Source organism: Rhipicephalus microplus, chromosome X (assembly GCF_043290135.1).
Source record: "Rhipicephalus microplus isolate Deutch F79 chromosome X, USDA_Rmic, whole genome shotgun sequence".
Lineage (NCBI taxonomy): Eukaryota > Metazoa > Arthropoda > Arachnida > Ixodida > Ixodidae > Rhipicephalus > Rhipicephalus microplus.
The window spans coordinates 388,100,885-388,125,147 of NC_134710.1; the positions used below are offsets into that span (position 1 = coordinate 388,100,885).

General features: G+C 45.9%; 1 protein-coding gene across 2 annotated transcripts in view; it reads left to right on the forward strand.

Annotated features, from left to right (window-relative positions):
* LOC119161024 (tRNA methyltransferase 10 homolog A) overlaps positions 1 to 24,263 on the forward strand; it is a 100,842-nt gene that overhangs the window by 14,805 nt on the left and 61,774 nt on the right. For both annotated transcript variants that reach the window (XM_037413341.2, XM_037413343.2), the window contains exon 4: positions 16,690 to 16,761. In XM_037413341.2, the coding sequence (XP_037269238.1) occupies positions 16,690 to 16,761 (72 nt within the window). The remainder of the gene's footprint in view (positions 1 to 16,689; positions 16,762 to 24,263) is intronic.

The following is a 24,263-nucleotide window of genomic DNA, read 5'->3' on the forward strand; positions in this document are numbered from 1 at the left end:
CCTAGGAGATGACCCTCTAGTACCTCTGCCTGACTTGCTAAACTTTCTGAAAGAAAGTAACCTGTTAAATAAGCTTTAAAATCTGATCTTTTTAGCGTCCATTCCTGAAAGTCTTGTGTCTGGCGCAGCATAGCCTTAGCTGCTTTTGCGCCATAAAAAACCAAATTAACCTAACCTAACCGATCATGTTTCGCTAGTCTGTTGGCTGGTTAAACTGTGGGGAATTATTGAAGTTTCATCAATTACCTGTGGGAATCACATATATGTTTTAAAGACCCCTCAACCACCTCCAATAATTTTTTAATATTTCAAGTGAACACTCGCATCGAATTCTGATAGCCATTACGGTCAACAGGGCTATGAGACTTGGTCAACAGTCTTACACGACGAGGGTGCACCACAAATTCCAAGAACCAATTCGTTGTCCTCTGCGGCCTTTTAGGTGTTCCTGGCGTTGGCCATGACATCACCATTCACGTCTAGTATTGTCATCAACACAAAGCACCCTTTGCCTGCTTGCACGTATGTGCACTCTTTGCTCTTCCTACTCTCAAGATGAGGAGGGGCACTCAGCCAGGAAGAGAAATGAGCTGAAAAAAGGAGCAGTGCAAAGGAAAGAGCTAAATGAGCGAGGGCTGCTTTTGTGTCATCAAAGAGTGTAACTCGATTATTACAGAACCGTTTTGAAAAACTCTCATGGCTTCATGTTTATTGAAAGCTTAAACAACTCCAAGTCTAGAGATGGAAATCTGTGGGTGGTTTACAGGCCCTTAAAAAAGTGCTGTAGAATAAATAAAAAGCGGGTTGGGCCTGAAACATTGCACATCACATATTATGGGAATGTGTCTCACGTGTCTAAGATTTTGGTTGAAATTGAATTGTGAAATTTCAGAGGGGGGGTGGGGGGGGGTGTTGAGGGCAGTGGGGAGTTACATGAATAAAACTTGCATTAATTGGAGTGCTTCATGGCAGTTATTAAAAGGAGTCGTAGCAGTGCTGCTTCACATTAACAAAGTTACAAACATCTATTGCCCTGCAAACCACACCACTCGGGAAGTGCGCGATATCATTTATTACATGCAGTTTTTGTGCCTTTGGTCGTTAACTAATTTCTTGCAGTTTTCAGTGACTGATAACTCAGAGATGCTCAAGCAGCACCTTCGACTATAGAGACTGGCTTGTGATGACATCCTTTGTACACAAGTATGAAGCACTTCTTTCTCTTCAGTGTGAAATGAAATGGGCACTTAAATTTCTTTAAGAGGGACAGTGCAACAGGTGTCCACGTAAGCATTCAGGATAGTAAACAGGTGGACTGTTAAGGACATGGGTCCGGAGAGTGAAATTTATTACTATTGGTCCTAGACACATGATTTTTCAGAGAATATTCGGTTTTGTATACTGGCTTCAATTATGTAATTACATTATCTTTACACCAATCCATAAAGAAAGTTACAACAATCCTTGCTTTATGAATTTGAGATGTGACTTGCTTAAAAAGCCGTGCATTTGAAGAGCTCAAACTTGTCAGGCACGTTCCTAAATGTTCAAAAAGTGCAAATATGAAATTTCATGCTTGTCTCTGAATTTTACCGAAAGTTATGAAGTCTTCATGTCGCAGTCGTTTATCTGTAAATTTGTGGTGGTGATTTCTAGATTTCATCATGTTGCGATCTCCTAAAACACTTTATCATCTCTAGAATTAAAAAAAAAAAAGTCACGGATATTGAATGAGTATTCGAGACACAGAGTTGAAAATTCAAAACATGCAACAATCTTTATTTGAGAAAAATGCAAGAAATCGAAAACTTGCAAAAATTAACATGAAGCAACAAAGCTTATGATTACAATCACTCAGAAGGCCCCTGTGGAGTACTCTGAAGCACGCTTTTGCTTGTGCTTGTTCTTTGCGGCTTCCTGAAATGCTGCTGAAGATGCACGCTTCCTCTTCACGCTAGATGCATGGCGGTAGTCTTTCGCCACTGCCCGCTGGCTGCCTTGGCTTGATGGCTCTAGCTGTAGTTCACGCAAAATAAGGGAACTAGACCCATGGAGGAAGAAAAAGAAAAAAAGGAGCATTACGTCACAGAAGTGAAGCCCACCTTTTGGGCCGAACACGTGATCAAAATGTCAGATTGCGGTAGGTTTTAGTACTCTCAGTGCTGGGTTCTACCTTTGAACCACCTGCGTGAGCCTGCCGGTCTGCGCCGAACCAGTGCGTTTCGATTAAAAGCTACCGGGCGCCTTGCTCCGAAGTATCAGCAAGTCTCCTTGCTGGTGTGAATTAGCGTAAAGGGTCACGTGTTGGGCTGACAATGTTGGCTTCAAAACGGCACGGCTTGCCAGGGCTGCCTGCGTGACATCACTTCCCTCCTTTTTTTTTTCCCTCCATGACTAGACTCCTTGTTTCCCTGGTTGAAACCCATAACAGCATCTGCCACGGCCGTCTCAACTGCAAAGACGCATTCTTGTCCTTTCGTGACAGGCTCCACATAACATAGTACAATGCCTCACTTGCATTTTGTGTTTTTTGTCTCGCACACAAGGCACAGCACATGGCTGACAGCCTCTGGCAAGTTGTACTTGCTTTTTGGCATGGGCTCATTTCTTGCCATGGCTGCATTGTGCTTTCACCATGACTCGGGGCCCTGTGCACAATAGCTGTGGTTAGGTTTTAGGGGGGAGCCCTGCCGCGATGGTCTAGTGGCTAAGGTACTCGGCTGCTGACCCGCAGGGCGCGGGTTCAAATCCCGGCTGCGGCGGCTGCATTTCCGATGGAGGCGGAAATGTCGTAAACCCGTTTTTGTCGAAATGTCGTAAACCCGTGTTTGGAAAGGCAACACACTGAAATTATTCCGTTGCTGATGGTTTACACTCAGTGAGAAGTATAATACACTAGGTTTTAATAACCATTCTGTGCTGCCCCGCCGTGGTGGTCTAGTGGCTAAGGTACTCGGCTGCTGACCCGCAGGTCGCGGGATCGAATCCCGGCTGCGGCGGCTGCATTTCTGATGGAGACAGAAATGTTGTAGGCTTGTGTGCTCAGATTAGGGTGCACGTTAAAGAACCCCAGGTGGTCTAAATTTCCGGAGCCCTCCACTACGGCGTCTCTCATAATCATATAGTGGTTTTGGGACGTTAAACCCCAGATATCAATCAATCAGGTTTTAGGGGAAAAGCTCGTCTTAGTCTTATCGTCTACCTTATCCTGCGTCAGTTGTAACCGGCACTATCTCCCGAACAGTGTAATAGATGGTGCTGTCTCATTACCATTTCTCGTCTCATTTCCTAGATGGCATTGGTTCAATAAAAGTGAGTACATAGGATGGACAGATGCACAAACAGACAGACAGATGCTTCACCCTACTCATCATTCACTCTGTGGATATGCTGCGATTGTTTTCAGTGGACGTCACATGGTAATACCGTATATACTCGCATCATGATCACACTTTTCTTTTTCAAAAAAATTGACTCCAACTTCGGGGTGCGATCATTACAGTAAATTTTTGGTGAAAAAATATTTCGAGCACCGAAAACGCAAAAAAATCGCTAATCAGAATTTTTACAGTAGCTATCATGAACATAACCAGAAATAAAAGTAAATTAAGGCTTACCTTTCTAATAAAATGCACGCATTACGCAGGAGCTACATGCATGGCACACTGCCCTTTTATTTTTTACCTCTCTGACCCCCTAATGTTCATTCAGACTCCGAAGTGTCACTGGCATCAGTGTCGTCGCACGATTCCCTGTCGGAACAGGCAGTGTTTTCACTGACCCACAGAGGGTCATCTTCCGTTTCGTCGAGCGCGTTGGAAATGCCAGTCATTTTGAAGCTCTTGGCGACCACCTCGTCGAAAATGGACCACCTTGTCGGCAGCGCGGTTGCCGTGCTCTAGCGCGTAGTCAAGCGCCTTCAGCTTGAACGCGGCAGTAAAGCTCGCATACCGCCCCGCCACGGTGGTTTAGTGGCTAAGGTACTCGGCTGCTGACCCGCAGGTCGCGGGATCAAATCCCGGCTGTGGCGGCTGCATTTCCGTTGGAGGCGGAAATGTTGTAGGCCCGTGTACTCAGATTTGGGTGCACGTTAAAGAACCCCAGGTGGTCAAAATTTCCGGAGCCCTCCACTACGGCGTCTCTCATAATCAAATGGTGGTTTTGGGACGTTAAACCCCACAAATCAATCAATCATCAAAGCTTGCATACCGCCCCATGGTAAAGCACGCTTCAATAGACGATCACAAAGCACACCAAAAAAAAAAACGTGGTCTCAGGAAAAAAAAAAAAAAAAACATTGCTGCGGGATGAACACAGGTCCGCCAACAGGCGGCCGCCGTTGTAACAGTGCGGGAAGTGTTTGGTGCGTGCAGTTGGCGAGTTTTGAAGAGTTATTAACGCAACATTCGACAGATATTAAAGGTGATGATCATCGGCTAGACTTGGCACGCGACATATCGATACAGCAATTTCGGGGTGTGATCATTATGCAGGGAAAAAAATCAAATTTAGACGAAAACATTTAGGGGTGCGATCATTACGCGAGTAAATACGGTATGTAGCGCACACAGCCTTGTCATCTCGTCCCTATTGCCAGAATGGGATTTGAGAGCCCAGCCGTAGTAGCTCGTTAGTCTTGTGATGAGGTCACCCGTGAGGCGGCCCTTGCTGCCTCACGAGTGACCTCATCACAAGACGTGCTCTCTGCCCTCCCCTTTGTGAGTCTGCACATGGTTTGCACAGCCTTATTTTTTGACATTGATGAAGCCATACACTTCGACTTTGTTGACAGCACTTTACGACCGGCTGTCACCATCACAAAGCATGGTGGCATATCTGAGCACATGAAGAGAAAGTGAGCGCTGAAATAAAATCATTGCTGCCTCTACTTCCATTTGGCCAGCCTTGCTTGAGGTTGTTTTTTTTTATATCAATGCGTAGATTTTCATTCAGCATATTCAGGGCTGTCTGGTTTTGGGCAACACTTTCAGCCGAGGAAAAATTTAGACAGCACTACATAGTCAAGCACATATCCTGAAAAAACCTTTACTATGGTGGCCACTCCAATGTGAGAGGTGTGTCCTTTAATGTGCTAGCTTCCATCAAAAGAGACTGCAATATTTCCAGGGTTTATGAAAAGGTCCTTGTAAAGGCTCTCCACTGTTGCGGCAAATTTAGCCACATGATCGGCACAAGCTCTCGTTGCTGCTGGCTGGAGCTTTGTTTTTAGGTACTGCTGGTAAGTCTTCATATGAAGACCTCGGTGTGAAACGTCCATAGTGGCAAAGATGTCATTCGGTGCCGTCTACCTGTCTCCTGTGCTCTGCACAGCCAGCGCCATGCGAATCTTGAACACGAATGGGTTCAAGTTGAAGTTATTGCTACCACCAACTCGTCGCGAACTCCATTTTGAACCAACTTCCCCGCAGTTTCTGCACTGAAGCTCTAGCTTCATGGCGACGCCATACTCCAGGGGTGCAACAGCTGCGCCAATTTGCCCGCAGTGGCGTCTGCGCCCGTAGGCGTTTAGTGCGTAGCAACACCACGAACCTAAGCTAAGCACCCTGGGCACGAACCTAAGACAGCACCTTGGGCAGACCCACCCAGGGGCAACCGGCAGTCACTTTTTTCCTGTCTCTCTCTCCCCTCATCTTGTCTTTCTCTCTTACTTTTTATCTTTTGTGTCCTCTCCTCTCTTCCATTTATTTCCGCTCTTCCTGGCGGCAAGGGTTAACCTTGTGTGTGTGCCCTCTCTTGGGCACATATATTTGGTTATAGTGGCTGTGTACAGCTGGTGTTGACATGCCTTATGTAACTGTAAGGGCTGTCACGTGCCCATGTAGGGCTCCATGTTGGTTGGCTGGCACAGCCGTTGAATACGTTCATAATTTATGGCCCCCACTCATTTCCCTCTGCTGTCTAATTGTCCTCTCCCCAAAAGGGGGCACACCGATGAAACCTTCAGTATATTCCGGAAACCAAAAGAAATATTCCCACGCGTCCACGTAATCTACTGCGAAACTGCTGAAAAGAATGCGAAAGCGATCTCTCCTTTCATTGTATCAAAATGCCTTACAACTACATATGGTCAGCGATATCAGGCTACCAAAATGGCTCGAGGTGACTTTCTCATAGAAGTAAAAAGCGAAACCCAGTATGAGGACCTCCGAAAGCTTGTCTTTTTTGGAAGCACCCCTGTCTCTGTAACACCGCACTGTTTTCTGAACAGTTCCCGAGATGCAGTGTCCGACCAAGACCTGCTGGAGCTCACTGAAAATGAGCTTCTTGAGGGCTGGGGTGGAACGGCTAGCATGTCAGACAAGTACAGTGAACAAAAATCACACGAGATCACTAGGGAATTTTCACCAAACACCTCATAGTTACATTTGGCACAAGTACTCTTCCCGAACACCTTGAAACAGGCTAGTTGAAGTTAAAAGTCAGACCATATATCTCTAACCCCCGACATAGCTTTAAGTTCCGGCATTTCGGTCACGGCTCTCACAGCTGCCGCGGCCGTCTAACTTGTGCCAAGTACAGTTCACGTAAACATCCTGGAGACAACTGTGCGGAACCTCCCCACTGCTTGAACTGCGGCGTCTGGCATCGAGCTTATTCTCGTGCCTGCACAGCATTGAAACATGAAAAAGAAATTAGATGTTGAAAGTAACACAAAAGATCTTATTCAAGGACGCATGGAAACGTCTTGCTTCTCTACAGGGTCCTTCGTTTGAAGACGTGGCACGCATGAGGGCAGTGCCACAATCATTCGCGGCACGCGCAAGTGCCACACACAGTGGACGGGTGGTGGAAGCAGCGGAAGCAGCAGCCCCTCAGCGGAAGCAGCAGCCAGTGCTACTTACCACCAATGGGCATGCAGGCCCCTGTATCTGCAAGCCAAGGGCCTTCTGTGCTGGCAGAGAGCTCTAAGACATCTGTGCTTGTAAGCGGCAACCGCGAACGAACATCTAGAACCTCTTCTGAGTTTATGCATACAATGACAAGTCCAGCGGCGTGGCGGGCACCGAAGGATAGGCGCAGCTTGTTCGAGCACGTCGAAAAATTCAAAAGCCTTATCAGGGGGCCGAAGAACGGCTCCCTGACTTAAGACAATAGCTCTCACCGGCACACAGCACTAAATTACACTAATAATTATTACACAAATTATACAATTGAATGTCAAAGAACTGATTAGAAACCTTGACGACGTCCAAGAACTCCTACATAAACATTCACCAAAAGTGCTGTGTGTACAAGAGACACACTTGTCAAACAACACCAATTTTCTTATGTAATATTCAGAAAGGACCCCAATAATGCCATCACGTCATCCGGTGGTGTAACCATTATAGTTAACCAAGGAGTAGCATGTACACATTTACCACTCAACACATCCCTTGAGGCAGTGGCTGTTCGAGCTGTTGTTTTCAATAAACTCGTCACCATCTGCTTCTTTACATACCTCCATAGTACCGTCTCGAAAAACATGAATTCCAGTCCCTGATAGCTAAACTACCGGAACCTTATGTGGTCCTTGGGGACCTGAATGGCATAATGGTCTACGGGGCGACTCTCGCTGCGATGCACGAGGTCACCTCATCGAACAGTTCCTCTTTTCCTTGGGTGCGTGTTTGTTGAATAGGAAAGAGCCAACATACTTTAGCCTCGCCAACAAAACCTACTCATCCATAAATCTCAGCACTGTGTCCCCACCGCTTGTACTCCTGCTTCAATGGAAAGTGATCAATAATCCTTTCGGAAGTGACCACTTTCCGATCATTCTAAGTACATCAATTGACAAGGGTCCTCCACTGGTTCCCAGATGGCAGATAGACAAGGTAGACAAGGTAGACTGGGAAAATTTCAGAGAAGCTGCTTGCTTAAGTTGGTCGAACATATGTGAATTAAGTATAGATGCAGCTGTAGACTTCTTGACAGCACTTCTTACTGATGCTTCAACGAAGTGTATCCCACAAACTGGACAGTCAGCCAGGCGACACGTCCCTTGGTGGAACAGTGAGTGTCGGAAGGAATGCACGTAGAAATCAAAATAAAGCATGGAAGCTGCTTGAGGACTCTATGACAGTGGAGAATCTTACAAATTTGAAAAACATAAAGTCTCAAGGCAGGAGGACGCGGCGACAGGCCAGAAGGGAAAGTTGGCACAAGTTCATATCAGGCATCAATTCATATACACAGGAGGCTAAAGTCTGGAGCATGGTTAGGAAGGTAGCAGGAAGACAAGTACATTCACTCCCTCTCGTAAACACACAAGGTGACAGCTTGGAAGATCGAGCGAACTTTTTCGGCGCACAATTCAAACAGGTGTTCAGCTCGTCACACTATAGTGGAGCCTTCCAAAGGTACAAAAACAAGAATTGAAAACGAGAAACTAGAATGCAAATGTACAAAATATGAGGAATACAACCAGTCTTTAAGCTGGCTGAGCTACAAACATCGCTGGGCTGCTGCAGTGATTCGGCCCCTGGTTCTGATCGCGTGGTTTATGAGATTTTGAAAAACTTATCTCCTGAAACTTGAAAACCTTACTCTCCCTGTATAATGCCATATGGTCTTCCGGTGAGGTTTCTGCTTCTTGGAAAAAGGTCATTGTAATTCCGATTTTGAAAGACTGCAAGTATCCATCCTCTGTAGCGAGTTACAGGCCAATCGCTTTAACTAGTTGCTTGTGTAAGCTTTTCGAAAAGATGATTAACCTCCGACTACTATATTTTCTGGAAAAAAACAACCCACTGGACCCATACCAGTTTGGTTTTCGCAAGGGAGATCATCCACCACTGACCACCTGTTACGTATCGAGGTACAAATCCGCAACGCTTTTGTGCAAAACAGTTTTTTCTTTCAGTATTTCTAGATATGGAAACGGCATATGACACCACATGGCACTTTGGCATACTGCGAGACCTCTCGCATTTAGGTGTCCGAAGTAACATGCTGAGCATAATCGAAAGCTATTTGTCCAACCGTACTTTTGGTGTCTGGGTGGGAAATGTTTTGTAACGAACATTTGTCCAGGAGACTGGAGTGCCGCAAGGTGATGTCTTGAGTTGCACAGTTTTAATTATAAAAATGAATATCTTGCATTGATACATTCCACACAATATGCCCGCAGGGGCACCTGCGCAAGTAGGCGTTTGGTGTGTAGCGACACCACGGATCCGAGCTAATGGGGGAGTTTTGGCTCCCTCCCACGCCTAGCCGTGCGTGGCTTTGCCGTGTCCGGGGAAAAGCGGTCCTGGGGGTTGAGCCGACGCCGGGTGATTGGACCTTTAAGGCCCCCCGGCAGAGGCAACATACCCCTTTGGCCCCGGCTTCACGTAGACGGCACCCTTGGGCTGACCCACCCAGGGGAAATCGGCAGTCGCCTTTTCCTATCTCTCTCTTCCTACATCTTCGTCTTTATCTCTCACTTTTCATCTGTCCTGTCATCTTCTCTTTTCCTTTTACTTCCGAATTTCCTGGCAGCGAGGGTTAACCCTGTGTAGTTGCCCAACCTTGGATAGTTATACTCGGTTATAGCGGCGATGCATGGCTGGCCTCTCCATGTGTTCACTAGTCAACCTTGTAGCGTCTCCTTGTTGGGCTCGGTGGTGGGTGGCCACCATCGCCGCCGAACATTATAGTATTTTTCTGGCAAAAGCTTTTCCCCCCCTTCTTGATCGCTCCCTAAAAAGGTGGCGCACCGAAGATACTTTCCTGCCTAACACACCAAAGACGACATTCCCAAAGTACCATGTAATCCACAGTCAAAACGAAAAGAAGACAGTCCCTGCCATTTCACCTTTCCTCGTTTCCAAAACTCTCACAGAAGCAATAGGCCTAGGTTATAAAGTGACAAAGATGGGAAGTGGCGATCTTCTTCTGGAGGTTTGTCACAAAGCACAGTATGAAAAGCTGTCTAAGCTAGTAGCCTTTGGGGAAACTCCTGTTTCGGTGGGCCCACACAGGTCCATGAACACTGTCCGTGGCATAATTTCTGATGATGATCTTACCGAGCTTTCTGAAAGTGAGCTGCTCGAAGGTTGGCAGGACCAGAACGTGGTCAAAGTCCAACGAATAACAATGAGGCGCAACAACAAACTGACTCCTACAAAACACGTAATAATTACCTTCAGGACAAGTGACCTACGAGAATCAATCGAAACCGGCTATTGTAAGCTTCGTGTAAGACCATACATTCCCAACCCTCGATGTTTCAAGTGCCAACGTTTCGGTCATGGATCGCAGAGTTGCAGAGGGCGTGCCACTTGGGCAAAGTGCGCATCCATTCAACACATATCGGACAACTGCACCTCAGAAACAACTCATTGTTCGAACTGTGGAGATCACGCTGCCTACTCACGATCATGCCCCGCATGGAAAAAAGAGAAACAAATAGTAGAACTTACGGTTAAATTCAATCTCTCATTCCAAGAAGCACGCCAACGTTTCGCAATACACAACCCATTTTATCCCTCCTTTGCAAATGTGACGCGCCGGGGCGCCGCGCCACATGTTTCGGCACCCGCCGCGAATGTCACTCAGTGTGTGGCCGCGGTCGTGCCGCCAGCGCCCCCGGCTGGAGCAGCCTGTACTGCTCCGCCACCTGACAAACAGGGCCGGCAGACACCAGTGTCTGCTGAACCTCGGACCACTGCAGGCGCAGTTAGGTCCGAAAGTGCAGTGAATGTGCCTGCCCAGCAGGCACCATCCACCACCTCACAAGAGGTGATGGATACAAGTCCCACTCCTCCGGCGCCTCAGACGCCGAAGGATAGGCGCAACTCCTTGGAGCGCCCCAAAAAAGAAAAACCTCGAATCACAGGGCCCCCAAAAGGCCCTGTAAACTAACGCAGCACCTCTGTACACACAGCACCACACTACATTAAATTGACACAAATACTACAGTGGAACGTCAGAGGACTGTTGAGAAACCTCGACGATATCCAGGAACTTTTACATAAACATACACCTAAGGTGCTGTGCGTACAAGAGACACACCTGAAACCTAAACACACCAACTTTTTACGTCACTACGTTATCTTTCGGAAAGACCGAAATGATGCCATTGTGCCATCCGATGGTGTTGCCATTATAGTCAATCAAGGGATTGCATGCACACATTTACCACTACAAACATCCCTTGAGGCGGTGGCTTTTCGAGCAGTTCTTTTGAATAAGCTCGTCACCATCTGCTCTCTCTACATACCTCCACAACACCGTCTTGAAAAGCATGAATTCGAGTCCCTCATAGAGGAACTTCCAGAACCTTATATTCTCCTTGATGATTTCAATGCACATAGCAATCTATGGGGTGACTCTCGCTGCGATGCTCGAGGTCGCCTGATTGAACAGCTCCTTTTTTTCTTCCGGTGCGTGCCTGCTGAATCGGAAAGAGCCAACATATTACAACATCGCTAACAATACGTACTCGGCAATAGACCTCAGCATAATATCCCCATCACTCCTGCCTGCACTTAAATGGGAAGTCATTAATGATCCATATGGTAGTGACCATTTTCCTATCGTTATCAGCACATCAGTAACAAATACATGTCCTGCACAAGTTCCCAAATGGCCCACCGACAAAGCCGATTGGGAAAAGTTTCAAAAAATGACTGTATTATCTTGGACTGACATGGCGGCATTGAGCATAGAGGATGCTGTATGCTACTTTACAGCTTTCTTGGTTGATGCAGCAACAAAATGTATTCCCCAAACATGTGGACCATCAAGCAAACGACGAGTCCCATGGTGGAATAATGAGTGCCGTGATGCTCTAAAAAAACAAAATAAGGCATGGAAGTTGCTTAGAGACTCGCCCACAGCCGAGAATCTTGTAAACTTTAAGATTGTCAAGTCGCAAGCAAGGAGGACGCGCCGACAGGCGAGAAGGGAAATACTGCTTCATCCATCCATACTCATCGGTAGCAATGCATTCTTCAAACATCAGTCACTGCTCGCGTTCCTAAACGATGTTCATTGCTTTCATGTTATCTGTCCTGGTAATCTGCAGCTCGACTACTGAAGAGAGGTCACTGCTGCGGTAGATACACTACAAAGCACCTGTTTCGCGGCCCTTGCAAACAAGGGCAATGCAGAGACGTTCATGCTCAATCATCTTTCCATAACTTACTATTAGAACCGTTAGCCACTCATTTTCACACTACACATGTCATGTCACTCTCATGATTTTAATGCCCCGCCACGGTGGTCTAGTGGCTAAGGTACTCGGCTGCTGACCCGCAGGTCGCGGGATTAAATCCCGGCTGTGGCGGCTGCATTTCCGATGGAGGCGGAAATGTTGTAGGCCCGTGTACTCAGATTTGGGTGCACGTTAAAGAACCGCAGGTGGTCAAAATTTCCGGAGCCCTCCACTACGGCGTCTCTCATAATCAAATGGTGGTTTTGGGACGTTAAACCCCACAAATCAATCAATCAATCATGATTTTAATACTTTCATGTTTTACCCACCTTCCCTACGAAGAATTGTAGGCCCCTATACAGCCAGTAAACATACCTACTGCCCACATCTTTTGTCTCATGTACTGACGCTCTTTGGCCATCATATGGCCCTTGCGCCAAAAAACACCATATATTGTCATGAATTGTGCTAATTTGATACAATTCCTCATTATTGCGCTGAGCTGCGCCAAAACCGTGAAATTTGCTGTAATTGCGCCACGCTGCGCCAAAATGCCCAGCCAGCCTTAAAATTTTCTCAGGTGCGCTGATTCCGCCGAGAAATGCAGGCTACATAGGCCACCTACAGTTTGCACCATCAATAAAAGTTCACGAGCCCTAATATAGTGCCTAGAATATACTAAGAAGGAAGCCGAAGCGGCACCTAACCCCCGGGTGAAAGAAGAAAAAATTGCAGCATATCCATGGAGTGAATGATGAGTGAGGCGAAGCGTTTGTCAGCCCGTCCGTGCTTCCGATCACCCGTTCGTTGTTGCTTCTGTTTGTCGGCGCTACCATCCATGCATCCGTTCATCTGTCCGCCCGTCTTCTAGTCGGTCTGTCTGTTCGTCCGTGCGTCCATTTAGTGAACACTCCAAGTACCGTCATCTCGCATCCCCTTTGGCACATACCTGCTCCGCGTGCCTGGCCATCTGTCCGTCTGTCTGCTAGTCGGTCTGTCCGTCCGTGGGTCCATCTAGTGAACACTCCTAGTACCGCCATCTCGCATCCCCTGTGGCACAATATCCGCTTTAGAGCGGGTATATGCCACTGGTGGCTACGTACGACAATGGAGGATGTACAGAGCCACGCCTTAAGGAGCTTCGCCTTGAAAAAGGTGGGAATTGGGGAGAAGTGTAGCGGTTAGAAAATTTCTTGGATTTAACAGAATCCCATGCAGAGAATGCTGCTTAAGCTGCCTTCGCAGCAGTACACTAGTGCCTAGTGAAAAAGTGTATGAAGATTTGGAAGGCACTGTTAATGTTATTCATGGGACACTGCAAATTTTGCTGGGTTACTCAAGCGTATGCACGCCACCTAATACTGAGTACCAGTATAATAAGCGACGTCTAAATAAAGTACGGGCAATCATATGGGGCAGTGTATGACATTTCTGCTTCCCTAAAAAAAAACTAAATTGTGTGCAAGTTTTTTTGTTTTTTTTTTGCTATCCTTGCTCCTCGGTTTTACGAATCTCTCAAATTTCAAGTTCGTGAGCTTAGCATATAGGTATTTATGTTCGCAGACTCTGTCAAATGATTTGACAGGTCCAGTAAATGCCAATATAGACTTCATTATCTGCACAGTAGGCTGGTTCAAAATACTACTCTAATTGAAATAGCAGTGCTCATGTTCACACTGCATGATTTAGGTGATGTTGAATGTTTTTTTTATAAATATTTTTTATAAATGTAAGCCTTCTTTTTTATAGTGCTCGAAATTTGGTATTTTGCGATAAAAAATGCATGTTTTCCCATACCCTGCTCCAAATTATGATTTTGGTGCTCCAGAAGTATCATTTTGCTGCTCCTAAAATTGCTCCAAATTCTATTTCAGCTGTTGCACCCATGCATACTCACGTGCGTCGCATTCGATACGGAACCGAAGCTCAAGTTTGCGGAGCGATGACAACGCCGCGCCTGGCTCTGGCGGCGACCTTCAGAAAACTTGAGGATAAGCGCGGGAGAGGGCGCAGACGAGTCAGTGTGTTTCACCTAAACGGGAGCGCATGCAACACGCGCGGAACGCATTCTGCAGTTGGTGCGGGAAACTTTAGCGCTGTGCCGTCAGCTTGGCGCACTAAAATGAGACGCTCGCTGTGCGAAGTTGCCTTTCCGTTATGGAAGAAGCGGCCCCACGGAAGCGTCGGCGAGGTCCGAAGTATTGTTGTGTTGTGGTCTGCCACAAAAATGCAAACAACACCAAGGGACGCTCTCCACATGTAAAGCTGTATCAGTTTCCCAGCAAGTCACAGCCGGTGAACACAGCCACATTCGCGAAAAATAGAGCAAGCATGACACGAGAAAAAAAAAAAAAAAAAAAAAAACCGAGGCGAACACACTAACTTGATTCGCTGTGTTTAAAGCTCAGCTTGCTGCTTCGTGAAGTCAGCGGGTCTTGCTCTCGCGGCACGAAGGACATGTCTCTAAAACTTCTCGGACATTTGAATGCCATGACCGTATAACTTTAGTTTTTATTAATTTTTTAGCACGCCGCAAACGTTTACACATGACAGTACACAGCTGTTACTGCTAGATACCACATCAAACAACAATTATATGGTTTCCATAAACGTCAACACAGCACATCGATAGAGTACGCAGATTCAGTTCGGCAGAATGAGACTTTCCTCGAGGCATACGTTGTACACGGTATTATCACGGAGGACCCTGTAATTGCATTTCGCAGTGATTCAGGTGTCCTCGTCTTTCATCGTATGCTCCACATCATAAACTTGACAAACGAGCGTTACTCCTTTCGTTCGAGTTGCTTCTCGGAAGTGCTTGTCCAGCTCAGAGATCTTTATGAAGCCGCACTGCAGGCGGTACTATATGAAGTGACTCAAACGCACCTCGAGCTCTCTGCACGAGCATGTAAGCGAGCAGCAGTGCATTGGCGGGAAGGGAAAACGCGATATACATCCCCAACTTCTACTTTTCTACTAGAGATGATGCTGCCTGTTCAGAGTCGCAGCACCACTATGCGTTACTTTGGCTTCCTATGAACAGCTGTCCTCGGCATACTCGGCAAGAAGAATGTTCGTGAAGTAAGCTGCTTACCATGTCAACTATTGTATACGTCGTGGCCGACAAACTTTCGATGCCTCACTTGCTCGTGAGAACACTCATTTTACGATCCGTTGTCGGGATCGAAGAAATTTCCGCTGTTTTCTGTTGTCCACGACTCTCGATGATATTCTGGTCAGCCATGGTAAAAAATGTAGCGTCTATCTTCTCATGGCCGCCCGATCATGCGTACCAGCTGCAATCGAAGCAGCCATCGCAATCACCGCCACGCTTTCTGTGGTTGTGAGGTCTTCTACAGCAACAGCATTGTCCGCCATCGTAATTACAAGTGGCAACATTGTTTCCTGGCTGCTCATTGGAGTATCATCCTGATCAGCCGATTATGACACCACCGTGGATGCCATTGCAATCGCCGTCTTCACGTGTATTGCACTGCCGCTTCATTGCAGCATTCCTTGTGCTCCTCCGCCAAAGTGATCAGAGATATTCGTCGACAACTGCGATGATTTATGGCACTCTGGGTGCATGTCGCCACTGCTAGAATCTGTAGCGATCGGTGGCTGCCTTTGCATCGGGTTGCTACATCGCGGCGCCTGCTCATCAGTTGTCCCGCTCGGCTGTGCCGATGTAGACGCTGCTGACTACGATGACTCCTCGGGCTATGTGGCACGTTTTTTGCAGCACTTGCTGAATTTATGCAGCGTGGGGAACTTACGAGCACGGTTTCCCATCTCTATTCCGATCACAAAACATTCAGGAATGGCAGTAAATTAGCAAAGTAGCGGCCACGTGCGCATCATCGCTAGTGTTGTCAGTCCGCGCTCTCCAATCACAAGGCACTGTTCACTCACGTGACCGCTATAGGTCAGTGATACGACATGGTTCTTTTGCGTGTTTTCACCTAGTAGTGCACATTGGCAGCAGCATTGAAGGTTCGTTTTCGGCGGGAATGCAAGTCGACAAGATGCTCTTTCAAACGAGGCTAAGATGGCCGCGTTCTGATGAGTGGTAAGTGCGAGACGAGCAAGGCAGAACAGGGCCATTTTCGGCGTTTTTGTAAGCGAATCCAAGTGCTGTGATGCATAAATACGATCGATTTGGGTTACACGTTGCATCATTTTGAGCTGATTTTTTGCTGGAAGGCACGCGATGATATCAAGTGAACAAAAATTGCAAAATTGAAGAAATAATCTTTTTGGACGTTTTTTCATCACCAAGACCAGAGTCCCCCATTAAAGCATATGCATTGGCTGGGCAGAACACGAGAAAAATTGCAGTTGTCTTAACACTGCTGCCACCAGTGTAGGTTCATTCCAGTCGACATGACTTCAACGCTACTGTGAAACGTTTAATAGCATTAAATGCATGTTAGCTGACACACCCTCCTGTAACTTGTTCATTTCTGTGCCACCACTAAACAGTAGTGCAGAAGTTTCATAAGGCCTCAACCCACTCCCCCCCTTTTTTTTTCCTGGTGCAGTTTTACCTGACTGGCATGGCTGGATCGTTCAAGGATGGTTCCATGAACATGTATGGTATTCAGAAGTGGGATGTAAGTTGCTGTACTTTTTTGTTTGCATTTGTTACAATCTCGCTAACTTTCAGCAACAGCGATAGTAGTCCTCAAGGCAGTATTACTGATTGGTGATTTACAATTGAAATGCTTTTGCTCTGGCGCTCTTTGGCCATATCTGGCCCTTGCGCCAATAAACTCCGCTAATCAATCAATCAATTGAAATGCTTCATTTGTTCAGTTCCTCTGTATGTGCTTGACCAAACTGACAGATAGAGCCTGAAATTTATTCAAATTTGGATTGGAAGACTGTGCCCATAAGTAATATGAGGCAACTGAATACTGAATTCAGACTGCTAAATATTTTTATTTTCATTAATATTGCTATGCTAATACATTGATGATTGAAACAAAAATAAAGGTAGAAGTTTGATTTTTCAATTTTATCCTGGTATGTAAGCCTGATGTTATGAATTTCAGGGTTCTTTTTTTATGTTTTGGTCAGGATCACTCAGTAAAATTTCCCAAAACCTGCGATGTTTGTTTAGGTCTCCTTTTGAAAACATTCTTATCTATTTGTAATGATGAACTATTGATTATGACCAAGCATATTCTGTTAAAATCCACAATGGTGAGCTGACACAGAAATTTCTAAGTGGTGTCACCACCTGTCTTTTTTTCTTAAATGTGAAGCAATTCTTAGCAAAATTCAGCAATTTTAAGAGTATCTATCTATCTATCTATCTATCTATCTATCTATCTATCTATATCTATCTATCTATCTATCTATCTGTCTGTCTGTCTGTCTGTCTGTCTGTCTGTCTGTCTGTCTGTCTGTCTGTCTGTCTGTCTGTCTGTCTGTCTGTGTATCTATCTATCCATCTATCTATCTATCTATCTATCTATCTAAATTAACTAACTATCCACTTACGTTTGGGTGCTGTCGTGGTTACTCCATTTACTTGACATGAACCAAATTTAGCATGAGAGGGTAAGATGGTTTGATGAATACGATGTGTTTGTCAAGACATGAATAATGTCACAATCCCGTCGCCTACATCCTACATCGTCAAACACTTCCCGCCAGACAGTGGCACATACCCACGGGCTGGTATGTGCCGCTGATATACGGGTGTGTGCCACAGGTGATTGTGGCTTAGTATCTGCACAGGAACGACGAGAACACACATGGGCAATTTTAACTCGCGAGTGTTAAGGAATGCCCGACGTCAGTAGTGTCGATCCGACGAGTCCCAGCTGGAATCGAACCCAAGCATTCTGTGTGCCAAGGAAGAATTTTACCACAGAGCTACGCCAGGTCTCAGAACTACTTGTCAAATAGACACTAATCTTTGGGAATCTGATAAACATTACATATGTACTATTTTGATACAGCCTTCACGTCAGGTTAACATTAGATGTGATTAGTTGCCATGCGCTGAAGTTGATTTATGTAGCAGTGTCCAGAGCAAGTATCTTCGCAAGCATCAGCGCTTCATATCAGCTTCTGGTGTTGCTAATACGCATGTTCCAATTGGCATTGTTGGGCAAGTGCAAGCAACTCGTTAAATAAACATCTGCAACTCTTGCAACATATGTCTGTGTGTGCGACATTTGTACATTAATTTAGGGTCATTTCATAACGTGTCGCTCAATAAAAAAATTGCAACATGGTCACCTTTTTTCCGCATGCTTCGCATAACGTGGATTCCCAGGTATGTGGGATCTGCTGAATTTTTTTAGTGCCTTTTCTGGATAACCCAACCTCTCCACTATTTAAGGGGAGGCACTGGTCTCAAAAATGAAATTTTTCATAATTAGAGGTATTTTAATAAATTAGGTGTGTATATGTGTTTCTTTCTTCTGTTTTTGAAAATGTAATTGTTTTATTGTACCTCAAGTTCTCAGATTATGAGAAAATAATGAAAGTTTAATTAAGGTTATTTCCTGCGGGGATAATGGCACTTTCCCTCGATATTTCTTGGTTCAGTTTAATATGCAGCTGTAGCCAAAGATCTGGCATGTGGAGCTATGCTATTGATATTCATGCCGATATCCATCATCAAATGAAAATTTTCAATTGTACTGATGTTTCATAATTATGAAGTGTAATTTTCTCAGACGATTGTTCGCGAAATCTTATATGTTCAACTTATCCATAAAGAAATAGCATAGCCCCACAGTTTGATCCTTCTTGAGTTCAACGGTATAACATTTATTGAAATTGGCTCAGAAAAACATTACGAAAAATGTGAATCTAAGAAAACCGCATTTGAAGTTTTGAGACTCACTGCAGAAATTTCTAAAAGGAATGTTCAACAATAAATTTTATTTAGTTCTTCCCTGTCTGTTTGCCTGCTAAACAAAACAGATAGTTTCTTCTTCATCCAAGGAATCATTAAAAAAAATTCGAATGTGGAAAGCAAGATCTGAGCCCCATCATGGCAAGTGGTTGAAGGGGAGGGGAGTGGGGCGTGGTCCTGAAAAGACCATGGGGTATGAGACTAAAGCCACTTCTTGTTAAATTAATGAGAATTCGATTTGCATTAAATAACTGCCTGCATGTTAATCATTAGTTAACTGCCTGAATGTTGGGCAGCATCTGCCCTGTGTAATAGGTCACTATGAGCTGAGCGTTGCTTACTCTCAGCCACGCGCAGATGTAGCGTCCCAAGACTGTGCAGGGTGCACAGGGAATTGCGTAGATTTTGCGTTTCTGACAAGCGCCTTTGCAAAACCACAGCGAAACCAAGCGGACGCACCTTACCCTCCACTCAATTGCCTTCGTAAGCGGAGCGTGGCATGCACTATCTGTTCGGCTGCTCGTGTGATTATTCTGCACATGGAGCAGATCGTAAAATGTAAGGGTGCCTAATGGGCAACGACTTCACCAAACTCTCATCCCGACAGTGCACTTCTAGCCGGTGCCTTTTTGTTCTAAGCCCGCTTTTTACCGCTTCCAAAAGCTTGTTGCGAGGATAGTTTCAGACAAGAGTCTCCAGACATCTCGATCGTGTGGATAAACTACCGGCACAAACACATTGCGTCGAGAAACATTCACGAGTGCCAGAGCACACATGATCGTACAGTCTCAATGGGGAACGCATAAAAAAAAAAACACGTTGCTCACGCCAGCCAATGGGAAATGTGGAACAGGGCTATTGAAAAGCACACCGGCCATGTCAGCCAGTGGAAGCCGCGGTGTGGCGCACTCAAAATGCGCGCCGAGTGAGAGCCAATCAGCAACGCAGGAACGACCTTCAGAAAACCTGCGACGGCGGCCATTCTGCTTGGACGACGTCATTTTGAGATGGCACAAATTAGGCACAAAGGAAATAGCTTCAAATCAAGCTCAAGAAGGCGGTGCTCGGCCCGCTGCAACACTCATGGCGCGCGTGAAAAGTTCGAACGAATTTCGTTCTTTTGGGAGCACTTCACTGCTGCCGGGGTGCTTTGAAAGCCCATTTTATCGAATTTCCCAACGGAATTTGGCGTGGTATCTTTATAGTAGTTGCTAAGAGGTAAAAACAAAAATAAGTTTTGCAAAAAAATTCATTTTTTGACTATTTCTTATGGTAAGAACCGTGTCCCCCATGAAGAGTTTTGTTTTTGGTGTCGTAAAGAGGTAATTTACTACTACAGATGCAATTTTTCTTGTCATAACTTGCATTATGGGAATCTACAGGACATGCGATATTTACTCGCATAATTTGCAAATTTTTTTTTTGCAGTTTTGGAGCAGCAAAAAGGGGTTTTTCGAATTATGCGGAAATTTCTCAAGCATACCAAAATATGTGCAATTAATAGTCCTAACACAAGTAGTATATACATTTAAATAAAGCAAATAAATTCTACCACAAACGAACAAATGAAGTGTACATGTTCATTCAGTATAATTAGCACATACTTCAAAAAGTGTGATCTGGTCATGCGCGGTCTAATTGTAAGACTGGCCAAGAGATCAGATTTGAAATCGTCGTTGCGACCGCTGTCATCGCACCCCCAAAGTACGTCATCCTCTGTTCCGTTGAGCACGTTTGAATGCCCCATTTTCTTAAAGCTTTTCTTGAAAATGCTGGTGGAAATCAGGTCCCATGACACAGCAATTCGGGTGGACCGAAGCTTTGGCATATAATTGAAAAGGTCTTCTCAATGGCAGGAAACTTGCATTAGCAAGCGTGCACTGTTCTGCCTTCTTCTGTACCAAACATTGCATGTTGATGAACTTCATGCTGAAAGTGCTTGGTGGCAGCACGGTTCCCATTTGCTTCAGCAGACTATAACAGCGAGCTTGAATTTTGCCATATATATAATTATTCTAGCACATTGAAAGTAAAACATAGTGGATGGTTAGTGAAACCTAAACTTCCCTAATCAACCAAGTGGATATTGCAGAACTGTGACACATAGAACAAGGAGAACAGTTGGCGTGACTGGCTCTCGCATCCCTCAAATACAGGAAATAGTCCATGCCGTGTCGCGAACGTGCATTCTAGCCATGGACCCTAATCAACAAAGTGGATATTGCAGAACTGACACATAGAACAAGGGGAACAGTTGGCGCGACTGGCCCTCGCATGCCTCAAATACAGAAAATAGTCCATGCCATGTCGCAAACGTGTATTCTAGCTGTGGAAGAGGTAGAGGAAGGTTGGCGCTTGAGAAGTTCCTGACGACACCATAGCTGTGGACAGTCTAAGAGAGAGGAAAATAAATGTTGATTTCGAAACAGTGTTCCGAGCTATGCTCAGTATCACCCTAAGGTGGGAGGGCTCCCTAATTGGCTTCGACTGCCCTCTTGGCCCTGGCGGCGAGTTGTCTCTGGTCTTCCAGGTCCTCCAGGACGAGTCTTTTCTCCCATATTTCGATTAGATGGTCGTCGTTCATTCTTGGTGCTTGGTCCCGCTTCAGTTTCGTGTCGTAGTTTTGCATGGCGCTGGCATTCGAGGAGCAGCACTGCTATTCCAGAAGCAAGTGTGCCAGGGTTTCCGGTACACTGCAGAGTGGGCACATGTAGCCATGTGTGGTTGGGTAGAGGCGGTTCATTAGTGTTCCATGTATGTACGTGTTGCTTTGCAGGCTTCCAAAGGTCACACTTTCTTCTTTGGTTAGTTTTGTATGGGGTGGAGGTGGAGGGTACACCCACCGCTCCAGTTTGTAGTGTTGAAGTAGTGACAAATAGGTGTTTTCTACAACCTCCATTTCTGAAGCCACAGATTGAGTATCTTTTTGTTTCAGGGCAGCCCTGCTGATGTGCTCGCAGGCTGTAGACCCTCAGTCCAGGAACCCAGATTACACAGATATATGAAGGGAGAGCTTCGTTGTGGGATGTTAATTGCGTCGGCTGAGACGCGGCCCTTCCCATAATTCCCGCAAGCGGCTCGCTAGTCAGTGAAGATCACTGCGGCATCTTTACATGTGGTGGTGGCGAGAGCGATTTCCGCTTCTTCCACTGCGTCTGAGTTGCGTGCCTTGACCGTGGTTGACACTAACTTTGCTGCTGATAGCGTGCACGTTTCTTCGTGGATACTTGGCCTCGTCGGTATAGCGAGGTCCGGGTCTTGTTTGAACGTTCGTTGAATAGCCTCAGCTCTATCTTTTCGTCTACCTTTGTAGAATGTCGTGGGCATGTTGCGCGGGGTAGGTGTAATGGACAGGGACTCTCGAACGTCCACCGGGAAGCGCTTTTTCTGGTCTGGTTCCAAAATATATGACCTCTGTAGTTGTGATACTTGAATACCGACCTCCCAGTGGGCGTGAGCTTCAGTCGTTCCAGCTGGCTGTTCCTGTGAGCCTCAGCAAGCTCTTGCCACGTGTTGTAAATGCCTATTTTAAGAAGTCTTGAAGTAAAAGCCATGGGTGGTAGTTTCAACGTGGCTTTGGTTGCCTTTCTTATAATAATATTAAGTTTTTCTGTTTCCACGTTTTTCAAACAGGTATGGAGTGCCGTACGTGACGCGGCTGGTCAGCAGAACTTGTAATATTCATAGGGAGTCATGTTCTTTAAGCCCATTGCATTGGTTTGCGATCTTTTTTGATGAGGTGCAGGAGCTGTGACAGAGTTCTTTGGAGTCTCGGTATGGTGGCCTCGCCCAATCTATTCTTGTGTATGTGAAGTCCGAGCACGCGTAGCGCATTGACTTTTGGAATAGTTGTCCCGTTGAAGGTGATGCAACGGTTGGGCTCTTCGTATATGAGAGGCCTGCTTCTCGTCCTTGCTTTGAGTACAAAGTGCTCAGACTTCTCGGGGGCACAGTTGAGGCCGCAGTTTCGGAGATACCTTTCAATGGTGTTTGCGGCATCTTGTAAGCAGCTCTCTTCTCTTGATGTTTGAAGCCTTGGTCCAGAGTGTGATGTCGTCAGAGTACATTGCGTGCCCGACATCTGGTATTTTATTGAGAACTTCATGCAGATTGATCATGGCCACATTGAACCAGATATGAAATAAAGCCAAATTTGGGTTTGAGCCCCTCTGCAAGAGTCTGCATGTGATTGCCTAGCCTCTGTGTAATTTTCTGTGAGGAGAACGGTAGGCCCTCCTACGCAGATAGAACTGCAGTAAAATCTTATTGTACGTGGTTGGCTGATCGCTGTTTTCCAATGTGGTAGGCTTTAGAGAATCTTCGTGGTGGTGAGACGTCAGACCCCACACCTTGGAATGGACCAGATCATTGAGGTTGGTGGTGCCTCCCTGAAAACAGCCCATGCGAGCAGTAAATCTCAATAAGATGCAATTAGAAATGTCTTTGTCGATGAGAATATGGCGTGCTTCCTTGGAGATAATACCAAAAGCAAAGGCCTAGATCGCTGCGCAGGAGTCCCTCAATATTGTAGTTTGCATGCTTCTCGTTATGGAGAGAGAGGGCGATATCCACCTTCTCGTCAGCACACTAAGAAGGACATTTGATTGATGCAGCGTTGATCACCAAACCGGCTTTGTCAACTGAGAGCACCGTGTGTGCAGGGGTGCAACAGTTGTGCCAATTACGCCAATTTGATACAATTTCTGATTGTTGTGCCGAGCTGCGCAAGAACCGCGAAATTTGCTGAAATTGCACCACACTGCGCCAAATTGCCCAGCCAGCCTCAAAATTTCCTCAGGCGCACTAGTTTTGGTGAGAAATGCAGGTCCTGTTGGCCACCTGCATTTTGCGCCATCCGTCAAAGCACCCAGACCCCGGCTATAGTCCCTAGAATGTACTTAAAATATTACCAGATTAAGTAACAACGCTACACCCATCGGTCCAGTGACCACAGCGGATACCTACCGGTGGGATGACAAAACTTCAAGACAAAAATGCGTTGCTGTAGTCGCCAAGGCTTTGCGGGAAATGTAAATTTTCTAGCCTGAAAACGCGGCTATGGCTTGTTAGGAACTAAAACTGGAAGTTTATGCCACATTTTTCTCATGCCGACAAGCTAGACCTGCTGTGAACGCCTGCGTTACCCGTGACCGTGCGATTGCCTCAGCGCTGGTACCCCCCCCCCCCCCTTTTTTTTTGAAGTTGCACCGCCTCGTTCCAAGGAAAGATATCTGGTAC